Source organism: Ahaetulla prasina, chromosome 6, assembly GCF_028640845.1.
Source record: "Ahaetulla prasina isolate Xishuangbanna chromosome 6, ASM2864084v1, whole genome shotgun sequence".
Classification (NCBI taxonomy): Eukaryota; Metazoa; Chordata; class Lepidosauria; order Squamata; family Colubridae; genus Ahaetulla; species Ahaetulla prasina.
The window spans coordinates 1,556,550-1,581,500 of NC_080544.1; the positions used below are offsets into that span (position 1 = coordinate 1,556,550).

At 44.9% G+C, this 24,951-nt stretch overlaps 1 protein-coding gene across 2 annotated transcripts; it reads left to right on the plus strand.

The window, feature by feature from the left end:
* The first annotated feature begins 675 nt into the window (after nt 1-675).
* Nucleotides 676-24,447, plus strand: LOC131200990 (dual specificity phosphatase 29-like). Of its 2 annotated transcripts, none has more exons than XM_058188460.1 (4): nt 676-850; nt 14,803-15,012; nt 16,827-17,047; nt 20,360-24,447. In XM_058188460.1, exons 2-4 carry the CDS (start codon nt 14,837-14,839, stop codon nt 20,608-20,610), a joined length of 648 nt encoding a protein of 215 aa, XP_058044443.1. In that variant the 5' UTR covers nt 676-850; nt 14,803-14,836; the 3' UTR covers nt 20,611-24,447. The 2 variants fall into 2 exon arrangements, with proteins under 2 accessions (XP_058044443.1, XP_058044444.1); XM_058188461.1 differs by lacking the exon at nt 676-850 and adding an exon at nt 12,180-12,549.
* Nucleotides 24,448-24,951: the final 504 nt, after the last annotated feature.

The window sequence follows — 24,951 nt, forward strand, 5'->3', positions numbered from 1 at the left end:
AATATTACACGTACTACTAGCGCTCTTTCTTTACCCCTAGTAAATTATTATTATTATCTTTGTATCTTAACCAGTTAACACATGACAGCTTCACTTGCCACTCTCTTGATTATAGTTAGGGAAGAAAATATTTGTTTGCTATACGCTGATCCTCCTACACGTCGTCTGTCATTCTCAAACAAGATGCTGGATTGTTTTGAATTTACTTCCAATTTCTGCTAAGGAGAGAAACCCCGATAGATCTGCTTAGCCAGAAATAAATCAGGGTTAGCTGACACAACAGCGGCTGTCCATTCCTGGGAACTGCACAGTCAAGATCAAAGCTGTGTCCAGGAAAAACCTCAAATTGTGAACTTCTTGTTTCCAAGGGGTGACCTGAGGGTTGGTTGGTTCCACGCCCAGATGCCCTTTTAGCTACTCGGGGGTGGGGGTGGAGGATCCTTCGCTATGTCTGTCTAGTGCCGAGGTCTTCAAACTTGGCAGCTTTAAGACTTGTGGATTTCAACTCCCAGAATTCTCCAGCCAGCATAGCATAGCTGGCTGGAGAATTCTGGGAGTTGAAATCCACAAGTCTTAAAGCTGCCAAGTTTGAAGACCTCTGGTCTCGTGTCACAATCTGCTTCTCCAGCCTAATTGCTGGCTGTCGTGGCCGACGGTTTCAGGTAACATCAGGGAATAGATTTAGTAGCAGATGTAAAGATTCTCTTCCCTTTGAGTGATATCACGCAAGGTCAGTCAGCAAATCCTGCGCTAAAAATAGTCACCAGTTTCAAAGTTGGTAAGATTCCCTTTGTCGTCCCTTCACACTCCGAGGATCCACGCTGTCTACCAGTCCTGGAGAAGCTTGCAGGTAAGCCAAGCCCAGCCAAGCGAACGTGGGACTTGCTTTGCCAAAGGGATGGTTCGCCTTTCCCTTCAAAATTCTAGGCTGGGAATCCCGGTCAGAGGGATTTCAGACACCTCGGATAGCAAGGAGACCAGAGGAAGTTTGTAAAACAATTTTAATGCAAGCTCCAGAGAGACATTGGATAATCATTTGCAGGGGATGAAATGAGATCGTCTAACATTCCCAAATGCGAAGCCCGTTTCAGCCTATCGGCTGCACTTTTTCATAGTTTCATAGACAAATCAACCTATTGCTGAGCGGGCCTTTAACCTGTTTAGGGTGTGTGTGTCAGCTCTAGCTATCGTTTTTCTGTATCTTATCCCTCTTTTCCTTGTTTTCTTTCATTAAGCACCTTCGTTCTTTAACCCAAAGGTGTTTTTTTTCAGGAGGCAACTGGACTTTCTGGGTTTTTTTCTTCTCATCTCAGAAGCTTCTTCAGCTCTGACAGGATAGTGGGGAATGGAAGGATTTATATTCCTTGCCGACAGATGGTCATTTGCATCCTTTTAGAGCAGGGGTCTCCAACCTTGGTCCCTTTAAGACTTGTGGATTTCAACTCCCAGCTGGCTGAGGAACTCTGGGAGTTGAAGTCCACAAGTCTTAAAGGGACCAAGGTTGGAGACCCCTGTTTTAGAGGGTCCTTGAAGAACTTGGAGGTTTATCTGTGTCCTTAGTAGTTAGTTCTTTAACTAACTTCTTCTGTCAAAGGGTTGCGTTTATCGGCCCCTCTGGCAATCGTAGGGCTGTCAATCCCAACCAAGCCAATTTTCATATTAAAGCAAATGCAACCCAATCCCCACCACCACCACCCAAAGAAATAAATGTGTCCTGAAAAACAGAATAGCAGGTAGAAACGTGCTGCAGATCGAAAGGATTTGGTTGTCCTGTATGAGAGAAGGTAGGTCTGGTCTGGGTTGGTTCGAAAACAGTTTTATCTTTCCAGGACAATAACCTTTTTAACAACCGAGATCAGAGAAACATTTTTAAGAAATGGAAATGCTGACATTTATAATGTTCTCCAATAAATCAGGCAAGAATCAAGCCAGGCAGAGTTTTTAGTTATCCCTTTCAGCTCCTCTTCCTCCCCTTTCTAATTTCTGCACGGACGGCCTGATTTTCATGAGAGATTTATACAAGGGCCATCCCATTCCCTGAAATAATTCCTACCGAGCTTTTTTTGTGCATTGCATCATTTGATCAAAGGCACTTTTTTTCCCCCAATCCAAGCGCAAGCCAAATTCTTTTTCCAGTTCCTCAAAAAGATCAAGCCAGAAAAAAGCCACAACATTTCTTCAGAGAGGCTGTTAGGATCTGCAAAATATCCATTTAAAATCTCTCCAGCCTTCTGAAAAGATGGCAGCGCGACAACACATTTTGCTTTTAAACATGTGGGCTCCAGAACTGATTTGATAGGCAGGCTGGAGTTTTAAAAGCAAAGCAAACATTTTGGACATTCCCGTCTCTCTAATTAAAGACTGAATACACTCACCAGTAGATTTTTGGAACAGACAAAAGCGTTACCACCCTTCCCTTTCAAGACACAGACAGCCTGACTCGCCAAATTATTTAGTACTTCTTCCCTTTCTTTTATTACAGGTTCCAAAGTTAAAAAATATGGGGAGAAAATCAAACAAACTTGAAGGAATCATGAAAGAAACTGGACTATGTTTTCAGTGGTTGCCATGGTTAGGTTTTGCAACAGGAAGACAATTAAAATGTCTGACAAATTTGATTATGGGTGCCAAATGCTTTGGGATGTACAATGGACAGTTTAACTATCCATGGCTAAACCCACAATAAAACGCAATACTATAGTTGCACCAGCTGGAAATCCTTTGAAATTCCTTTTGAAATTGACACGCTGTCAATTCCCTTTGAAATTGACATGCTGTCAATTCCCTTTGAAATTGACATGCTGTCAATTCCCTTTGAAATTGACACGCTGTCAATTCCCTCTGAAATTGACATACTGTCAATTTCCTTTTGGGTAAAAATGCTTTCTGGTTTGGGTTTTCAGTAGAGGAAAAGACTCATCTTGTCCCTGTAGCTTTCCTCATCTGCTCTTGTTATATTTTTTATCTTGGATTGATGAAGAAGCAGTGATGAACATTTGAAGCAGGTTCTTTCCAAAATTATCTCATCCAGAGGAATATTTCCCAAAGCCCTAAATTAATGTTTCTCAACCTTGGCAGCTTTAAGATGGGTGAACCTCACCTCTCAGAATCTCTGAGCCAGTATGGATGGCTGGGGAAATTCTGGGAGTAGAAGTCCACCCATTTTAATGCTGTCAAGGTTGAGGAACACTGTTCTAAATCATTAGTCTGGCCTTTATAATGGTCACTGTTCTTCGATATGGAGAACCAAGACTCTTCTCCTAGGCCTGGAGAAGGCTAATCTGGGCAGAGACAATTATCTGAAAAGAAAATGGGTAACAGAGCAGATATTCAGATGATGCCAGTGGGATGGATCATCTGTACAGCTTTAGTCATCCCTGCAAGTCTGATCAACCATTAAAATTTCAAGAGTTCTGTCCAAAACTCTACAGATTGCACTCTCCTCCTCTTCCTGCACTCAAAGGAAACTGGAGAATGAGTAGATGATCATGTTTGCTACGAGATACATGGCTTGCTTGTGTTTCCCTCCCATGTCAAAGACATGATGGAAGTGGACAGTTCCTTTCCATCATCCCCCATCCCCAATTTATTCCCTTCAATCCATCCACAAGAAAGGATCAGAAGAGCCAACATGCTTTTCCCATGTGAGTGGTGGAGCTTTGATCATATTGTCATGGAAATCTTTTTGATCTCCACAGATGCCTTGACTCCCATGGGAAAGAAGCAGGGGTGGAATTCAGCCAGTTCGGACCGGTTCGGGTGAACCAGGTGTTAATTTTAATCTGGTTCGCCGAACAGGTTGTTCCAAGGACTGAGTGACCCCGCCCATCCTGCCCCTCCCAGGAGTCTCCACACAGCCCATTTTGGATTTGAGGCAAGTGAAGGGCCTGCGCGGAGGCTCTGGGAGGGTGAAAAATGAGCCTACCAGAAGTCCGGAAACGGGCCCATTTCTAGCCTCAGGACGGCCTCCGGTGCCTGGGGAAGGTTGTTATCATCCTCCTGGAGGGCAAAACTGCCCCCCCATAGTGTAGGAGGCCGAGTAGGCAACGCCCCCATGGCCATGCCCACCCAGCAACCGGGCAGCGAATCGGTTGCTAAAATTTTTCAATCCCACCTCTGGAAAGAAGTTGTGTCAGTGCTAATTATACTTTCATTCCTGGTACAAAGACTAATTTAAGCAGGAGAGGACAACTGAAGGGAGCAGCTCATCCTCCCTTAGTACCTCAAATAATAGCTGAAGTGTTTGTTGCAATTAAAGCAATGATAGGTTGTAATTGCTTATTATGATGTGTGCATAAAACATCACACTGTGCAAAGCTGTTGTGGAGTTGCTGAATCATTTCCAGCTTCTACCTTAATTGTCTCTTTCCCATAGATGTCATCAGCAGACCTGCACTTAATGGCTTTAAGCAATAATTAAAGGGGGTGCACGGGAGGTAATCCTCTCATTCGTCCTTAAAAATGCATTACATTTTTTAAACAAGGAAGGAAATAATCATGAAAATCCAAACAGATTTCACTGCAAGATTGGGATGGAAATCAATCAATCAGAATAGAGCTGGAAGGGGATCTTGGAGGTCTTCTAGTGCTCAACAGGACCTTATACAATTTCAGGCAAGGGGTTTCCAATCTCTTCTTGAAAACCTCCAGGGATGAAGCACATACAATTTCTGGTGGCAAGCTGTTCCACTGGTTAATTGTCCTCACTGTCGGGAAATTTCTCCTTAGTTCCAGGTTTCTTCTCTCCTTGATTAGTTTCCATCCATTGTCCCAAAGGTGCTTTTTCAAGAGGCAACTGGACTTCCTGGTTTTTCTTTGAAGACGTTTCGCTTCTCATTCTTGGATGAGAAGCGAAACGTCTTCAAAGAAAAAACAGGAAGTCCAGTTGCCTCTTAAAAAAAGCACCTTTGGGACAACCATGACCTGGATGAATCTCCATTTCCATGCAGTATTTTTTTGTCTTGCCTTCAGGTGTTTTGGAAAATAGGTTGACCATCCTCTTCTTTCTGGCAACCCCTCAAATACTGGAATACTGCTATCATGTGACCCTTAGTAAATCAAAATATCAAAATACCGTCTATCCAGCGGTGGGTTTCACATTTTGTTACCACTGGTTCGCCCCGCACACACACACTCGCTTTGCGTGCATATGGGCATTCTGCACGTGCGCCCGGCCTTTCATGCATGCACTTTGCTCACGCACACACCTTCCGCGCATTCGCCCAGGCATCAAAAATGTGCCTAAATGGAACAGCATAGAACCAGGGTGGGTGGACGGCCCACCCACAATTTCTGCTACCGGTTCGCCCAAACCAATCCGAACCTTTATAAAATTCTTTATAAAATGCAGGCTTTCTTTGTCATGAGTTGTCCTTCTCTGCTTCATGTACTGGCTCAGCTGCTGGGCTAGAATTAAGAGATGGTGAGTTTAGTCCTCTCTTAAGGGCATAGGCAAATATATATATGTGTATATATATGTGTATATATATATATATGTATATATATATATATATATATATATATATATATGTAGGTCTTTGGTTATTCGGGTTTTCTCCGCGTAAAATTGGAAGTGTCTTGGCAACGTTTGACGAAGTCTCATTCGTCATCTTCAGGCTTCAGCTTCGTGCTTCTGGGAGCAATGTGTGATTGCAGCTGTTTCTTCCTTTTTAACTGCTAGTGGGGGTTTGAACTGATTGGGTGGGAGCTTGGCTGTGCTCTGATTGGATGGGGTTTTTTGTGTGCTCTGATTGGATGGGGGTGTGTCCTGTGTTGGTGGGGGCTTGGTTGTGCTCAGATTAGTCTGAGTTGCAGGGGGATTTGAGCTGGTGAGCTGCATTGCTATTGTTTGGCTTTGTGTTTGTGGTCGTGCTACATCTTCATAGTGGGTGTCAGTCTGCTGCATGTATGGATTGGAGGGGTTTGAAATGGCTAATGTTGCAGCTGCGGTCTGGCTTCTGGTCCTTGGTCGTGCTTCCTGATCAGTGTGGGTTTGGGTCTGCTTTCTGGGTGGATGTGTGGTGGTGACATCCTGTGTGGACCTCGTGAGTGTGGGTCTGGTGTCATTCCTCGTGTTAGGGACTCGTTTGTCAATAAGGGCGAGTTTCCAAATGGCTGGTAGGCGGGAAGTATCATCTCGTTTGTTCAAGCTGTGTGGGCGTTTTTCTATCTCGATGGCTTCTCTGATTATTCTGTTGTTAAAGTGTTCAGTTTTGGCGATAGTTCTGGTCTTTTTAAAGTCAATATCGTGTCCTGTGGCTTTATGGTGTTGGACCAGGGAAGAAGTTAGTTCCTCTTTTTTGACTGAGTTCTTGTGTTCTTCAATGCGTGCACTTATTCTTCTGTTGGTTTGTCCGATGTATGTGGTGGGGCAGGCGGTGCATGGGATTTCATATACTCCTTGATTTTCTAACTCAATTTTGTCTTTGGGGTTTCTTAGGATGGTGGATATTTTTTGGTTTGTGCAGAATGCTGTCTTGATGTTATGTTTGTGGAGGATCTTGCTGATTCTGTCTGTGGTGCCTTTTATATATGGGAGGAGGGCTGTGCCGTTTTCTTGTTCTCTGTCTTGGATTTTAGTGGGGGGTTCTTTTTGGATTAGTTTGGTAATCTTATTTCTCTGGAATCCATTGGATGTTAGTATGTTTGTGAGAGTGTGTAGTTCGGTTTTTAGGTGTTGTTTGTCAGCTAAGCGTTTTGTTCTAGAGATGAGTGTCTTGGCTACGGAGTTGATCTGTGCTGGGTGGTGGTGTGAGAGTGCGTGCAGATAGCGGTTTGTGTGTGTTTTCTTCTGGTAGGTGGTGTGTCCTAGGGAGCCATTGGGTTTCTTGTAGACTAAGACATCTAGGAAGGGAAGTTGGTTGTTAACTTCTGTTTCCATGGTGAACTGTATTTTGGGATGTAGGCTATTGAGGTGTGTGAGGAAGTTGTCAAGTTTTTCTTTCCCATGTGGCCAGATTATGAAGGTGTCGTCTACGTATCTGAGCCAGAGTTTGGGTTTGTGATCAGATTTTTCTAGTGCTTGGGTTTCAAAGTGTTCCATGTAGAGGTTGGCAATGACAGGTGAGAGGGGTGATCCCATGGGTGCTCCTTCTATTTGTTTGTATTTTTGTCCATTATAGATGAAGTATGTGTTGGATAGGCAGTGGTTGGTCAGATCTAGGATGTGCTTGGGGGGGTTATATTTGTTTTGGATAGCTGTCAAGGCTTCTTTGATTGGCACTTGGGTGAAGAGGGATATGACATCAAAGCTCACGAGTAGGTCGCTGGGCTGTAAGCTTTGTTTCTTTATGATCTCTATGAACTGGAATGAGTTTTTTTACGTGTGAGGCGATGGATTCTGCATAGGGCTGTAGTTATTTAGTGAGAAATTTGGCTAGGTTTTGTAGAGGTGAGCCTATGGAGCTGACTATGGGTCTGAGTGGGGTTCCTTCTTTGTGTATCTTGAGGAGGCCGTAGAGCTTAGGGCATCTGGATGATTTCTCTCTGAAAATGATTCTTTGTTCGATTTCTTCGCTGATGGGGGAGGCTTTTATTTTGGATCTAGTGGTTTTTTCTAGGTAGGTGGTGGGTCTGTTTTTAGGGGCTTGTAACCCCTCCAATCCATACATACAGCAGACAGACACCCACTATGAAGATGTAGCACGACCACAAACACAAAGCCAAACAACAGCAATGCAGCTCACCAGCTCAAATCCCCCTGCAACTCAGACTAATCTGAGCACAACCAAGCCCCCACCAACACAGGACACACCCCCATCCAATCAGAGTACAAAAAAACCCCATCCAATCAGAGCACAGCCAAGCTCCCACCCAATCAGTTCAAACCCCCACTAGCAGTTAAAAAGGAAGAAACAGCTGCAATCACACATTGCTCCCAGAAGCATGAAGCTGAAGCCTGAAGATGATTTAATGAGACTTCGAAACGCCGCCAAGACACTTCCAATTTTACGGAGAAAACCGAATAACCAAAGACCTATATATATATATATATATATATATATGTATGTATGTATATGTATATGTATATGTATATGTATATGTATATGTATATGTATATGTATATGTATATGTATATGTATATGTATATGTATATGTATATGTATATGTATATGTATATGTATATATGGCAAATCTAGACACCATACTAAAAAGCAGAGATATCACCTTGCCAACAAAAGTGCATATAGTCAAAGCTATGGTTTTCCCAGTTCAATGGATGGCTGTGAGAGTTGGACCATAAGGAAGGCTGAGCGCCAAAGAATTGAGGCCTTTGAACTCTGGTGCTGGAGAAGACTCCTGTGAGTCCCCTGGACTGCAAGGCGAACAAACAAAGAAGAGGGCCGTGAAAATATTTGCAGATCCCTCGCATCCTGGACATAAACTGTTTCAACTCCTACCCTCAAAACGACGCTATAGAGCACTGCACACCAGAACAACTAGACACAAGAACAGTTTTTTCCCGAAGGCCATCACTCTGCTAAAAAAATAATTCCCTCAACACTGTCAGACTATTTACTGAATCTGCACTACTATTAATCGTTTCATAGTTCCCATCACCAATCTCTTTCCACTTATGACTGTATGACTATAACTTGTTGCTGGCAATCCTTATGATTTATATTGATATATTGATCATCAATTGTGTTGTAAATGCTGTACTTTGATGAATGTATCTTTTCTTTTATGTACACTGAGAGCATAGGCACCAAGACAAATTCCTTGTGTGTCCAATCACACTTGGCCAATAAAATTCTATTCTATTCTATTCTAAAACAAGTCAGTTCTAGAGGAGATCAACCTTGACTGCTCTTTAGAAGGCCAGATCCTGAAGATGAAACTGAAATACTTTGGCCACCTAATGAGAAGGAAGGACTCACTGGAGAAGAGCCTAATGCTGGGAAAGATTGAGGGCAAAAGAAGAAGGGGACATCAGAGAATGAGGTGGCTGGATGGAGTCACTGAAGCAGTAGGCATGAGTTTAAATGGACTCCAGAGGATGGTAGAGGACAGGAAGGCCTGGAGAAATGTTGTCCATGGGGTCGCGATGGGTCGGACATGACTTTGCAACTAACAACAACAAAGGGCATAGGAGATGCCGGCTGGGTGCCTTTGGGCCAATCACCAGGAGACAGTGAGTTCTAATCCCTCCTTAGGTATGAAAGCCAGCTGGGTGCCTTTGGGCCAATCACCAGAAGACTGTGAGTTCTAGGCATGGAGGCCAACCAGAGGTGAGATTCACTTACCTTCCCTAAAGGTAAAAGGTAAAGGTTCCCCTCGCACATACATGCTAGTCGTTGCCGACTCTAGGGGGCGGTGCTTATCTCTGTTTCAAAGCCGAAGAGCCAGCGCTGTCTGAAGATGTCTCCGTGGTCATGTGGCCGGCATGACTCAATGCCAAAGGCGCATGGAACACTGTTACCTTCCCACCAAAGGTGGTCCCTATTTTTTCTACTTGCATTTTTACATGCTTTCGAAACTGCTAGGTTGGCAGAAGCTGGGACAAGTAACAGGAGCTCACCCCGTTACACGGCAGCACTAGGGATTCAAACCGCTGAGCTACTGACCTTTCGATCGACAAGCTCAACGTCCTAGCCCCTGAACCACCGCGTCCCTTCCCTATCACTTTGCAAATGTGAGTGCACTTTCTTCACTCTTGAGCGCCACCTCTGCACATGGGCACAGCCTTCTGTGCATGTGCAGTAGTCGCGCATTATATCTGGGCTGGTGGGCGGAGCCTCCCGCAGTCACCACTACTGGTTCATGCGATCCAGAGAGAACTGGCTGAATCTCACCACTGAGGCCAACATGAATGCCTTTGGGCCATTCCCTCTCTCTCTCTCTCTCTCAGGCCAACCTACTCACAGGGTTGTTGTTCTTGGTGAAAAGAGGAAGGAACATTAGTATGTTCATCACTTTGAGTTATTTATAAAAATAATTAAGGCAGGTTAAAAAAACCCCAAAAACTTATTCTCATGGGAAAAATACTGTGTTTCCTGAAAATAAAAACCTGTTTTATATTTTTTTGAACTCCGAAATAAGCACTTGGCCTTATTTTCGGGGAAGCCTTATTAGTTTGGGGGCAGTGGAGCAAGTCGGGGCTCCTCTTGCCATCATACCTGATTTTCAGTTGTCTCCCTAACCCTAACCAGAGGAAGTGGCAGGGACCGGCTGTGCATATGTTTAAATATTTTCAGGGAGGGCTTATTTTCACGCATGGACTCAAAAGCCCGATTGGGCTTATTATCAGGGGATGTCTTATTTTCGGGGAAAACAGGATAGGAGGTGAGAGAACCCAAAATAAGGGCAGGATATAAGAAGCTTTCCAAAAAAATAAAATAAACAATGTTTTGAGAACATACCTCAATGCAATATCTCCTGCAATGAAAAGGAATTAATTTTCAACCCCTGCTTTTCTTTAATATTTTACGATACCGAATCCTTCAGCAGATGTCTCTTGTTAGTTTCCTGGTTTTAATATATTTAAATGTAAACACTGGTTTTGATTTTCAAAGGTCTCCTAGCCTGTCATATAATTTATTACTTTGCGGTTTAACTATACTGGGCTGGGGTTTTCTTTACACTGGAATCCTGTCTAAAAGACGGTCTATAATAGTTTGAAATAAATAGGTTTCCAGATGGAATTTGATCTTCTGGACTCTGATTTTCAGCTTTTAAGATAATCTTCCTATTTTTTTGGGGGGGGGGAAACCCTTGTCTGAAAGAAAACAGGACAACATTGAAGTTTCTGAATGTTTTCCATCAACTTACGACTTGGATCAAAAATGGTTCAAATCATTGTCCTCTTCTTGAGCAGGAAGAATATGTTACACTAAAATGTAATTATTTATTCTAATGAGACATTTAATCTTTTGGCCATAATGTTAATTTGAGTTGAATTAAGCTATGCTGGCTGGAGAATTCTGGGAGTTGAAGTCCACAAGTCTTAAAGCTGCCAAGGTTGAAGACCTCTGGCATAAGATATAACTTCTGTTAAGAACTTCACTGTTTGTTGAAAATTTGTTATTACTATTATAATTATTATTATTATTGCAATATCAGTAGTCCGAAACTTACAACAGTTCATTCAGTGACCGTTTAAAGTTACAACGCATTGGGGAAAAAGGGACTCATGACTGTTATTCATACTTATGACCATTGCAGCATTCCCATGATCACGTGATCAAGATTCAGATTCTTGGCAACTGACTCATACTTATGACGGGGTCTCCGTGTCCCGGGGGTCATGTTTTTGCGACCTTTTGACAAGCAAAGTCAATGGGGAAGCCAGATTCACTTCACAACGATGTTACTAAGTTAATATCTGAGGTGATTCACTTCAGAACCGTGGCAAGAATGGCCGGAAATACGGGGCAAAACTCATTTAACAAATGTCTCACTTAGCAACAGAAACCTTGGGCTCAGTTATACAGGTCATAAGTCCTGTACAACAGATTGCAGGTCCAACTGCAGTGGGTCAAGAAATCCAAGATGGTCTTTCTGTGTTTGTTTGTGTATGTGTGTGTTTGTGTCTGTCTGTCTGTCTGTCTCTATGTGTCTCTCTATAGCAGGGGTCTTCAACCTTGGCAACTTTAAGCCTGGCGGACTTCAGCTCTCAAAATTCCCCAGCCAGCAAAGCTGGCTGGGGAATTCTCGGAGCTGAAGTCCGCCAGGCTTAAAGTTGCCAAGATTGAAGACCCCTGCTCTATAGCAATAGCAACAGCACTTAGACTTCATATACCACTTCATAGTATTTTACAGCTCTCCCTAAGTGGTTTACAGAGTCAGTGTCTTGCCGCTGACAATCTGAGTCCACATTTTACAGACCTCGGAAGGAGGAAAGGATGAGTCAAACTTGAGGGGTGAGATTTGAACTGCCAAATTGCAGGCAGTCAGCAGAAGTAGCCTGCAGTACTGCACCCTAACCACTGTGCTATGCTGTATGCCTGTGACTACCTGGCAAATAGAGCCACGGTGGCGCAGTGGTTAAAATGCGGAATTGCAGGCTGTCTCTGCCCGTTGCCAGCAGTTCGATCCCGACTGGCTCAAAGTTAGCCTTTGATCCTTCCGAGGTCAGTAAAATGTGGACCCAGATTGTTGGGGGCAACGTGCTGGCTCCGTAAACCTCTTAGAGGGGGCAGTAAAAGGACCATGAAGCTGTATATAAATCTGTTTCTAGATTGTAGGCCCTCAGGGACACCATCCACCAGCCGAGTTGTCCTTGTCATGCCTCCTTGAAATGAATAGAAGACATCCAAGGATCCAATTCTGCTTCCCTCCCCTAAAATCCAGCCTATCTCCTGGGCTCTCCTCCAGATTCCCAGAACTGCTGTTGGGCTTTGAATTGATGCCTTTTGAATCCGACTGTAAAAAAAAACACCATCTGGAGAACTTCGGAGCCCCGCAGAGCCCCAGAGCCCTTGACTTTGCCTGGGAAACCCTGTTCATTCCTGCCTGAGAGTTGGGGAGAGTCAGCCAAACTTCTGGTCCAGAGAAATTTAGGAAGTAATTTCTCCTCTTCACCATCACAGTCTGTCAACTTTCTCAAAGGTAACGGGCGTCCCAATTCCATTCCGTTCACTGTTTTTGAGTAGTATTGCCTTGTATTTTACATTGTAGTGAAAATTCAGAGTCCCTTTGCCAGTTGAACTGTCTAACAATGGACATTCTATCAAGCAATCTCTGGGTTGAATCTTCTGGCAGAACTAAACAGGCAGGTTTGGTAAGTCTTAGCTGGACATCTTTAGGAGGCAAGGAGAATAAAGACGGTCTTTCAAAGATTAGGGTCTGAAATTTCTTGGCATTAAGTCCCATTTTTGCTTGAAAATGAATCTTAAAAGGGATTTCAGCTGGACGGAACAAACTCCAATATTAATAAATGTCAAATCCAGTCTAAACATCTGGCTGACTCTGCAACCAACCATAGTAGTAGTAGTAGTAACAACAACAACCACAACAACAACAACAATGTAACAGTGATACTCATTGTCATCAGGGCACTTGGTACCATGCCCAAGAATTTTATAAGATACATCAACAAATTGCAGCTTCTTGCAATAACACTAGCAGAACTGCTAAAAACTGCGCTACTTGTAACATCGTACATCTTAAGAAGGTACTTGGTTGATACCTAGGACGCTGGCAGCAACCCATATCAGCCATTAGCACCAGTCAGTGGTATTTGTGATGTATTTTTAAATGTTCAGTTGGCTGAGTTTCATGTTTAATGAATAGACCCATCTACATCTCAAGAGGAACCTCATTCCAGAGGGCAGGTGCTGCTACAGAGAAGGCACATTTCCAAGGTCCCAACAAATGTTTAATGGTTTAATCCAAGGAACCTGAAGTGCACCAAATCTGTAAGATTAAATTCAGACATGAAGATGCTATAGAACAGTGTTGGCAAACCTGTTGTGACTCGTCCTCCCTCCTCTCCTCTTTTTGGCATAGAGTGCTAAAATGGGGGCGGTGCATGCGCGCATGTGCATGCATACCGGAAAGCGAAACAGCAGTTGTGCACATATGTACACTGGGAAAATGATCTTCCGGTTTCCAGCACACGCATGCGCACCGGCCACCTGGTCTTCTGGTTTCTGGCATGCATGTGCATGTGAAGACCAGCTGGCCAGTGCACATGCGCACACCAGAAATCGTCCTGGCACATGCATGCACACCGGGGAGGCTGCTCTTCTGGTTTCTGGTGCTCTGGCGCACGTGAAAATCAGCTGATCGGCACGCCAGAACTCTGAAGAGTAACAGGCGACATCTTGCATGCCTAGAGAGATGGCTTTGTGTGCTATAGGTTCGCCATCATGGCTATAGAAGATATCTCAAGTCATCAAGCCTTGTGTCCAGGGATGGGCTGCAGGGGTTGGGGAGAATCTCTAGCTAAGATTCTGTGCAGTTCGGAGAACCCCCAAATCCCACTCCTGGCTGCCCCCCCCCAAAGTCCCCACGCGGCCAGTTTTGTTATGCACGTAAGTGCAGGGTGGACATGGAGGCTCAGGGAGGGTGAAAAATGGGCCTACCAGAAGCTCAGAAAGGCCGGGAATGGGCCCATTTCCGGCCTCCAGAGGACCTCCAGAGCCTGGGGAGACCGTTTTCACCCACCCAGAGACTTGAGGAAAGCCTCCGGAGCCCGGGGAGAACAAAAATGCCCCCCCCCCCGCCATGGTGGAGGAGGCTGACTAGGCCACACCCACTTTGACAACTGCAACAAGGCAGAGAACCCCTTGCTAAAATTTTTGAAGCCCACCCCTGCCTGTGTCATATATCAGCCTTCATAATGAAGGCCTGGCCCCGACCTTTTCCTCCATTATTCCGCTTTAATCTAGATTGCAGAAAATATGACTTCTGTAACAGAATCATCAGTGCTTGGAACACTTTACCTGACTCTGTGGTCTCTTCTCATAATCCTAAAAGCTTTAACCAAAAACTTTCTACTATTGACCTCACCCCATTCCTAAGAGGACCATAAGGGGCGTGCATAAGCGCACAAACGTGCCTACCGTTCCTGTCCTATTGTTTTTCTTTTCTTCTTCCTATATATATATATGCTTATACCTCCTAATATTTACTCATATATGTGTTTATATGCTATATAATCTTTTTGTATGATACCTACATATATTGTTGTGACAAATAAATAAATAAAATAAATTAGAAGAATTTCTTTTCTTTGGTTCTATAAGAATTACTTTTCCAACCACTGTTCTAAGGTAATCCAGGGACTAACCCATTCAGAAGATCTACCTGCTTGTATATTTCCCACCCATCTCACTTTTTGCTTGTCGTTTATTCCAGGACCCGAGTGCCAGACTTGGACTCTTGAGACCAAATGTCTTCATCTACTGTGAAATCTAGAAAAATAAGTGCTTACACCGCGGTAAAAGTAGACCCCGAGAGTGACTATTGTACACCTGGAGCGTTTGATTTGGAGAGGCTCTTCTGGAAAGGAAGCCCCAAATACACGCATGTCAACGAAGTCTGGCCCAACCTCTACATAGGAGACGAGTAAGTGGTGTCAAAAAGCCTCTTGGGAGCCAAGAGATTTTCATGCCAGGTAATCCTTGACTTACGACCCCAACTTGAGCTACCAACATTTCTTTGGCTAAAGGACACAGTTTTTAAGTGAGTTCTGCTCCCTCTTATAACCTGTTGTGTCTTGCCCGCTCTCACCGCAGCCGGGGCCTTCTTATCTGCTTCCGAACGCTGAGAAATGTCCTAGTATGCCTCCCGGCCCCAGCCCTGGCTCCATGCCCAGGCAAACGGAGCAACTAGACCCCTCCCCCTCCCCCACAGCATGTGAGCCTGAGGGAGGCCAATTACCAACAGCTGCCGACTGGAGTGACCCTCGCTTCAGAAGAATTGATAGGCGGTGGCATCAGAAGGAAGGGAGGGGCAGGCCTGGATAAGTGCTGAATCATGGAGCCACACCCCATGGCCTATATAAAGGATCTGCTTTCTGGCATTCTCTGAGTCAGGCAAAGTCTAACATATCTTGCTGAAGTCACTTTCTGGTCTCCTGCCTGCCTTGAGGACTTTGCTAGGACTTTGGCAGAGCTGCAGAGGCACGCCTGATTCGGATTTCCCTGACCCGACCGTCAGCGGAGGAGTGGGACACGACATAACCCTTCTTGCCACAGTGAATCACTGCCGCTGCTAAATTAATAATATTTTTTTGTGTGTGAAATGAATCTGGCTTCCCGATCAACTTGGCTTGTCAGAAGGTTGCGAAAACTGATCACGTGACCCTCGGACCCTGCAAAAGTGTCATAAATATAAACCAGTTGTCAAGCACAACCAAACTGTGATCATGTGACCATCAAGACGCTGCAATGGTTATAAGTGGGAAAAACAGTCACAAATAACATTTTTCAGTGCCATTGTAACTTCGAACAATTGTAAGCAAATTGTAAGCCCATACAGGGCTACCTGTATGAGTCTATGACAGGGGTGTCAAACTCAAGGCCCACAGGCCAGATCTGGCCACTTGGGGTGCTTAGATCTGGCGCATGGGACCACTCTGGAAACAGTAGCGAACTTGCCTGCGGTGCCTCTGCCAGCATAAATGGAGTGCACGAGGGTTGTGTGTGGTCCTTCTGGGCTCTGTTTTTGCTGACAGAGGGTTGAGGATGTCAAGCTGGCCATGCCTGCCCTGGCCATGCCCACTTGGCCCCACCCCCGAGATCAAACACAACCCTGTAGGCTCTCAATGAAATCGAGTTTGATACCCCTAGTCTATGACAATTCGCCACGGCCAACTCACCATGGCTACCTTACCACAGGCAACTTGCCACAGCCAACTAGCTACAGAACAACTCACTGCGGCCATCTCGCCACAGAACAACTCGCTATGGGACAAGAGTTACACTAATATCAAAGAAATGGCAGATAGAATCTTGCAGAAAGGCTGCAAAGGAGGGACAGAATGAAATGTGGATGGCTAAAATTAAATAGAATTGTTATATTGTCCTGCAGCGAGTTGTCCCACTGATTGTTATATTGTCCCACTAATTGTTATATTGTCCTGCAGCGAGTTGGCACTCATGAGTTGGCTGTGGAGTGCTGGCCATGCCGAGTCGGTCATGATGAGTTGGCCACAGCAAGTTGGCTGTGCCTAATTGTCCCATTGCCACCTGTATTGTACATCCAAAGCAGGGAGGGTTGCAAAAATCCAGATGGCCACTTGTGACTGTGGATCAGAGCCCTGGTCGCTTTTGAACATGTAACGCAAAGGGAAAAAAACAGATGGGGCTCATATGATTGTGGCCATCCGTTTGGATTTTTGTCAAATTTAAAAAAAGCCCATTTTGCTTTGACCACAGGAAAACTGCACTTGATCGGTACAGCCTCGAGAAAGCTGGCTTCACCCATGTGCTCAACGCAGCCCATGGACGATGGAATGTGGATACAGGGCCCAAGTACTACGAGGATATGGCCATCCAGTACCACGGAGTGGAGGCAGACGACCTTCCCACCTTCAACCTGAGCCAGTTCTTCTACTCTGCTGCAGAGTTCATCCACAAAGCACTCCAGGATGAGACCAGTAAGCCGACCAACACTTGCAAGCGACTGATACGCGGGTTCACTCCACACCCAGAGTTTCTTATACCTTGGGTTGAAGAATCCTTAGGAGGAAAATGATTTGAATCAGATTCTTGGAACGCTACAACCAAACGGCCAGGGGTGGGATTCAAAAATTTTAGCAACCGGTTCTATGCCCGGTTGTTGGGTGGGCATGGCCATGGTGGGTGTGGCCAGCTCAGCCTCCTGCACCAATGTGTGGGGGGTGTTTTCATCCTCCCCAGGCTCCAGAGGCCTTCCTAAAGGTGAAAACAGCCTCCCCTGGGCTCTAAAGGCCCTCCGGAGGCCAGAAATGGGCTCGTTTCTGGTCTTCCAGAACTCCCGGGAGGCCTGTTTTTCACCCTCCCCAGGCTCTGGAGGCTTTCCTCAAGTCTCTGAGAGGGTGAAAACGGCCACCCCTGGGCTCTGAAGGCCCTCCGGAGGCCAGAAATGGGCTCGTTTCTGGTCTTCCAGAACTCCCGGGAGGCCTGTTTTTCACCCTCCCCAGGCTCTGGAGGCTTTCCTCAAGTCTCTGAGAGGGTGAAAACGGCCACCCCTGGGCTCTGAAGGCCCTCCGGAGGCCAGAAATGGGCTCGTTTCTGGTCTTCCAGAACTCCCGGGAGGCCTGTTTTTCACCCTTCCCAGGCTCTGGAGGCTTTCCTCAAGTCTCTGAGAGGGTAAAAACGGCCACCCCTGGGCTCCAGAGGCTCTCCGGAGGCCAGAAATGGGCTTGTTTCTGGTCTTCCAGAACTCCCGGGATGCCTGTTTTTCACCCTCCCCAGGCTCTGGAGGCTTTTCTCAAGTCTCTGAGAGGGTGAAAACAGCCACCCCTGGGCTCCAGAGGCCCTCCGGAGGCTGGAAATGGGCCCATTTCCAGACTTCTGGAACTTTTGTGAGGCCTGTTTTTCGCCCTCCCAGAACCTCTGTTTAGGCCCTGCACTTACCTGACATCCAAAAGGGGCCATGTGAAGACTCCTGGGAGAGGAGGAGAGGGGTAAGTGGAGCCAGCCAGTCCATGCAATTACTAGTTTATTTATTTATTTATTTTTTATTTTATTAGATTTATAGACCGCCCTTCTCTCGAAGGACTCAGGCCAGTGTACAGCCAAGGTAAAAAAGAAACAATGTACAATTAAAAGTAAATTAAAAAACTTATTATACAATTTGGCCGAAAATTAAAATGGTTAAAAATCTAAAAACCCCAGTTTAAAACTTAAATAAAATTTAAAATTCGAAATCTAGACAATTTAAGAAAGCCCCGCGTGAACAAACAAATATGTTTTCAGTTCGCGGCGAAAGGTCCGAAGGTCAGATATTTGGCGTAAACCAGGGGGAAGTTCATTCCAAAGAGTAGGAGCCCCCACAGAGAAGGATCTTCCCCTGGGGGCCGCCAGCCGACACTGCCTGGCGGACGGCACCCTGAGAAGTCCCTCTCTGTGTGAGCGTACGGGTCGGTGGGAGGCATAAGGTAACAGCAGGCGGTCCCGTAAGTACCCAGGCCCCAAGCCATGGAGCGCTTTAAAGGTGGTAACCAAAACCTTGAAATGCAAACCAGATGTAAAAGTAGCATCTGGTTTGCCCGAACCCATCCAAATCTGCTGAATCCCATGCCTGCATACAGCCCCTACGCATATGGAGGCTATTCATCTCTTTAAAAGATCGATTCAAATATGAATCAGGATAAGAATATTCAAAGAGTCCCTACACTCAAAACTTTGGAAAACTCTTAAGCATCCTGGGAACTAAAGGCCAAGAGTTCCTGTTTAATAGGTGGCAAAATTATCTCCCACATAACTGCCCACCATAAACATCTTCTGGGTGAAAAAACTATAACAGGCACAAGAGAGAGATGGAGAAAGGGAGAGAAAGAGATGGAGAGAGAGAAAAAGAGGTGGAGAAAGGGAGAGAGGAGAGAAAGGAAGAAAGGGAGAGAGGAGAGAAAGGAAGAAAGGGAAAGAGATGGAGAGAGGACACAACTCTTCAACACAACTCTCTTGTGTTGGATTGTATCCTTCGCTTTCACCTACGTTCCATCTTCCAAACTTAGAGTAGGATCAGAGGCTTCTGCAGGAGGTAAAAAAAAAAAAGTCAAGATGACTTGCATCTTTATATGTGAAGTTACAGTATTGCTATCGGGAGGATAAGTCACATGTGGCACTATTTATTCCTTCTTAAAAATGAAGTCCCCTTCAGGTTGAGCTTGACTCCCACCTGAATTTTAGGTGATGGTCAATAAAATCTTTGCCATTGTTCTGCTTGATTTTTGTGATTAGAAAATGACTCAAAATGGTCTTGTACATTGAACAGTACAAGACAAAATAGAAGCGTATCGCTAATTTGTGAGAAAACAGACCTTCAGTGCTAAGATTTGAAGGGCATTTTTTCTATTCTGCTTAAAAGAAAAGCATGTGATCTCTCTCTCCCTTTCTCCATCTCTCCCTTTCTCCCTCTCCTTCTCTATCTCTCCATCTCTCTCAGCCCCCTCTCCCTCTCTTTATCTCTCTCTCCATCTCTCCCTTTCTCCATCTCTGCTTCCTCTCTCCCTTTCTCCACCTCTCTCCCTCCTCTCTCTCTCTCTCTCTCCCCCTTTCTCCATCTCTTCTTCTCTCTCTCCCTCTTTCTCTCCCTTCTCCATCTCTCCCCCTCTCCCTCTTCTTTCCATCTCATTCCCTTTCTCCCTCTCTTCCTCTCTCTCCCTTTCTCCTTCTCTCTCTCCTCTCCTCTCCATCTCTCTTTCGCCATCTCTCCCTCACTCTCTTTCCATCTCTCCCTTTCTCCATCTCCCTCCCCTCTCTCCCTCTCTCCATCTCTTTCTCTCCTTCTCCATCTCTCTTCCCCCTCTCCCTCTCTCCCTTTCTGCCTCTCTCCTTATCTCTCTCTCCATCTCTCTCCCTTTCCCTCTCTCCCCCTCCCTTTCTCCATCTCTCTCTTCTCTCCCTTTCTCCACCTCTCTCTCCCCCCCCACAAGCATGAGCTACATCTAAACTACCATTTACACCATTGAAATGTGGCTTGACTCTATGCCTGTTTGCCTGTCCATTTCCCTGATTTCAAGAGCACTTCTTCTCCTGAATCTTAAAGCCCACGAGGAGCACTGTAATGGATCCTTTAAAAGTCAGTCACCACTGGATCCTAAGAGATTCAAGATCCTTGCACCCTCTGAGACCACTGTAGATCTGTGCACTGCCCAAGAGCACGGCAGCACAAAGTCAAAGTCTCTGATGCCAAATCTCAGTGGTTTCTCTCTCTCTCTCTCTCTCTCTCTCTCTCTGTTTTGGTTTCTTGATCTTTGCAGACAAGATCTTGGTCCACTGCGCCATGGGCCGTAGTCGCTCAGCAGCCTTGGTCCTAGCCTATCTAATGATTTACAAGCACATGACTGTGGTGGATGCCATTGCCCAGGTGATCAAGCACAGATGCATCCTCCCAAACCGCGGATTCCTGAAACAGCTCCGGGAACTGGACATAAAGCTGGCCTTGGAAAGGAAAAACGGCACCAACAAGCTCAACGCTAGCAAAGAGGAGAAGGCCCACAAAGAGATTTAACATTCCGTTGTTGTTGTTTTTTTAAAAAATAAGTAGCTACAAAATAATCAAGGAGTATAAAAACCATTGGGCAAAGAGAGTCATTTGTTACCAACTAAGGAAGGAACGAGGCGGGAGTGGGGAGGTGGGTGCAATCAGAAGCCCTTTAAATGTCTTTTAAGTCATTTTCAGCTTGATTATATGCAGAGAAGGCGTGATGGAGGGCAGCCTTTTAATAGGGAGCTGGCAGGAGATGACAAAGGCAGCTCTTCTGCAGCAAAGGAGAAAGGAATCTGCAAGCAAGTCTGACGATGATACTGTACTTAAGGGTGTACAGTGTGCAGAAAGAGTCTGCTCCGAGTCACTTTCTGGCAGCAGGCCCGGCTCCAAGGCACTTTCGGGCATGGGGCCAGGTTCGGGGGCAGAAGCCACAACACCTCAATTCAAGGCATCTTGACTTTAGAACTGCAATTATTTTATCTGGATTAGGATTTCCCCCCCCCCACTTTCGCTCACTCAACTGCTCTCGGACATGCAGAAATTGGATATGAACCTCAGAATGGTGTATCATCAACATGCAGATCTCACCCAGAAAATTTAGGTAGCTCTTGGAAAAAATGTGTGTGATATGACGGAACTCTGTACCACACTAAAATTCAGTGTGAGATTTGCCAGGTACACTTGTTAACATTGTTGAATCATAATTATGAGATGATTTCCCAGTAATTTTCAGTGGAAATTAAATGAATAAGCAGGCCGGTTTAACATGCTTGGGTCAAACATGAAAAAGAGCCAAAAATGTTGGTTTTGATCCATCTGTTATCACCTCAATGCTGATGGGTGCAGGAAATAGCGGGTTGGACTAGTAGACCTCTTAGGTTCCTTCCAATTCTGTTATTCTGTAAAAGTAATATTGATGCCTGCTCTACTTTTAAACTATTTTTTTTAACTAGGAACACATGGAGAATGTTACGTTCAGGAGTTCTTATATAATTAAATTGCTAAAGTCTATCAAGAATGAAAAATGGTTGATGTTAGTTGTCATCTTGTATGGAGAGTTTAGTTTAATGGTCCACTACTTTCAGCGTAGGTAGAAGGAGCAGCTTTTAAAACATCGTATTGTTCTGAGACGGTCACAAAAGTTAATGCAAATTCAAATATGCATGAAACACCTGCTAATTACTTTTGTTTGAGCAAGATGACAGTGTTTGCTCACTTGCATTATTCTGTCCAAAATGATTCCTTACTAGTGCTTCATGGGCCCATCTCTAGCATCTGGAATGTTATGTTCCCTGCCTATCGCCTTTTATTGGCTGGCTGGGGAATTCTGGGAGTTGAAGTCCACAGATCTTAAAAGTTGCTGAAGGTGGACAGCCTAGTTGGGTCTCATGCTGTGCGACCAATCCAAGATACCAGTTACACTGCTTGGAACATCCAAAGCGCTAATTAAAAATAATGCACATTTTTAGAAAATCATTTTTATTCTTACGTTTTGACCAACTTGGCAAATGTCACATTTATCTTCCAGCTGGCTTGAAGCATAAGCGTATGGCCTGGGACACATTGTCACGTTGTGTCCTAAAGTACTTTGGGTAAAGATATCCCAAAGGCCTGTTAAATTGAGATAGGTGCCTCAAATGATCGAATTCGCCCTGAAATAGTCACTTTCCAGGACAGCTTTTTTCTCTGTTAAAGGACCTCTTGTTTTGCTCCAAAAATGGCAGGGCACTATTATGACTGAAATAATTATTCTACAATGCTCTAAAGCATGAGAGGAAATATCCAACAAAGAGGATAAATAAAATCCAATAAAAAGGACAGGAATCATGGAATATTTCTTAAGGATGGTAATACCAAATAGAAAAATTCTGCCAATTTTTTAGCCTATTCCTAGTTTCCCAAGCTCTCCTCAGCTAACTTCTGTCTTCTCAGGAGATCCTGCCATATCAGAAGGGTGGGAAAAAAAGTTTATTCTACTAATTTTCTAAATGGTTAAATAGTAGTGAACAAGTTTTTAAAATGAGCATTCTTGCAAATCTACGATATGTGTTGTTTTTTTTAGCTAAAACGTCCAGGGATATACAGGTAGCCCTTGACTTATGGCCACATTTGAGGCCAAAATTTATGTTGCTCAGTGAGACATTTGTTAAGTGAGCTTTTGCCCCATTTTACAACCTTTTTTGCCTTAATTGTTAACTGAACCACTGCAGTTGGTACGTCAGTAACCCGGTTGTTAAGTGAACCCGGCTTCCCCATTGACTTTGCTTGTCAGAAGGTCGCAAAAGGGATCACGTGACCCCTTGGGGACGCCGCAACCATCATAAATAAATATGAACCAGTTGCCAAATATCTGAATTTCCATTACGTGGATGATCATGTGAAAAGCGGTCATGTCAGTTTTTTCAGTGCCATTGTAAAACTTTGAATGGTCACTAAATGAACTGTTGTAAGTCGAGGACTATCTGTAGTTGGGGGCCCAATTTTTTCCCCCAAAACGCAGATACCGAGGAGAGAAGCACACTTCAGCTTGTGCAGCTGCCTTCGCTTCCCCCTAAGTCAAGAACAGGAATGGCTCAGAAACCAAGCAGTTTGTCCCAAGGAGATGACTATCCGGGGGGAGGGGTGTGTGTGGAGTGCGGGGGGGGGGGCATCTGGCTCTGGCTGCCGAGTGATACCCCCCCCCCAAATCTGGTTCTAGCCCTAATGATAATTTTGGAACACAGCCACTAACCGACTGGACATTGCTCCAGGTTTTGAAGCTAAACAATTCTGGTTTTATTTTTTAAGAAAAACTTGAAAAGGTAATGATGTTTGCAATGAGTAAGAACGGATACCATCTTTCTCCAAAAATAAGACAGGGTCTTATTATTAATTTTTGCTCCAAATGACGCATTAGGGCTTATTTTCTGGTTAGGTCTTATTTTGGGGGAAATACGGTACTGAACACCTCCATCTGGTTGACGATCTTAACTAGGGCTTATTTTTGGGTTGGGGCTTATATCATGAGCATCCTGAAAAATAATGCTAGGGCTTATTTTCCGGTTGGCTCTTATTTTCGGGAAAACAGGGTATATTGCATCATTTAGGAAGAAATCCGCCAATCCCCTGCTTTTCTTTCATTCTTTCAAACAATTTAATACCACCTGCCCCCCACACTTTTTTTCTTTCTTAGAAGCTCAAGGTGACGTACATAATAATCCCCCCCAGGCCCCGTAAACTCTGCTGGTCGGAGTGAAGGTTGGTTCCAAGTCGCCTTGTGACTTCCTTGGCCGAATAATGGACTTTGGTTTTCCTGGATAGCTACTCTTGAAAGGAGTAGATTTATAGAACAGGCTCAAATTATAAATTTGACAGACAGGTAGACAGATCATAAGTAGTTAGACAGATGGAAAGAGCAAGCATGCCATGGCGAGTTGGCTGCAGTGAGCTTGCGCAGTGAGTTGATGATGGCAAGTTGTCCCACTCCCCACCCAATGACCCCTAACACAATCTTTACAACCCATCATCCTTGCAGAAGAAAATCACATTAAAAAGATTAGGTCTGAGATTTAAATGTTTTTGAGCATCAATTCACTTGAATAGAAGCTGGGGAACGAAAAACTAGGTTGCTGCTCTCTGAGTCAGCCTGTCTTTATCTCTGATTCAGCAAGATGAAGATAGATAAAGATGCAGATAGATAAAGATATCAGCAAGGGTTCTTGTGGGACCTCCAGAGAGAGATTGCTGGATTTCCTGGATTTGTGGTGATCTGTGAGAGAGCTGTGGTGGCTCAGTGGTTAGAATGCAGTAGTGCAGGCTACTTCTGCTGACCGCAATTTGGCAGTTCGAATCTCACTATCTTCACAGCCCACAGCCCACTTTACAGCCCACTCTAAGTGATTTACAGAGTCAGCCTCTTGCCCCCAACAATCTGAGTCCTCAATTTACCAACCTAAGGATGGAAGGCTGAGTCACCCTTGAGCCTGGTGAGATTCGAACTGCCAAACTGCAGGCAGCCGGCACTCAGCAGAAGTAGCCTGCAGTACTTCACTCTAACCACTGTGCTATGCTGTACGGCTGTGTCTACCTAGCCAATATGGCCATGGTGGCACAGTGGTTAAAATGCAGAATCCCTGGCTGATTCTGCCCATTGCCAGCAGTTCGATCCTGACCAGCTCAAGGTTGACTCAGCCTTCCATCTTTCCGAGGTCGGTAAAATGAGGACCCAGATTACTGGGGGCAATAGGCTGACTCTGTAAACCGCTGAGAGAGGGCTATAAAGCACTGTGAAGCAGTATATAAGTCTAAGTGCTATTGCTATTTTGAGCCAGGTCCCGTGATCTAGAACCAATGGCAAGGAGCATTATCACTTCCAACTGCATC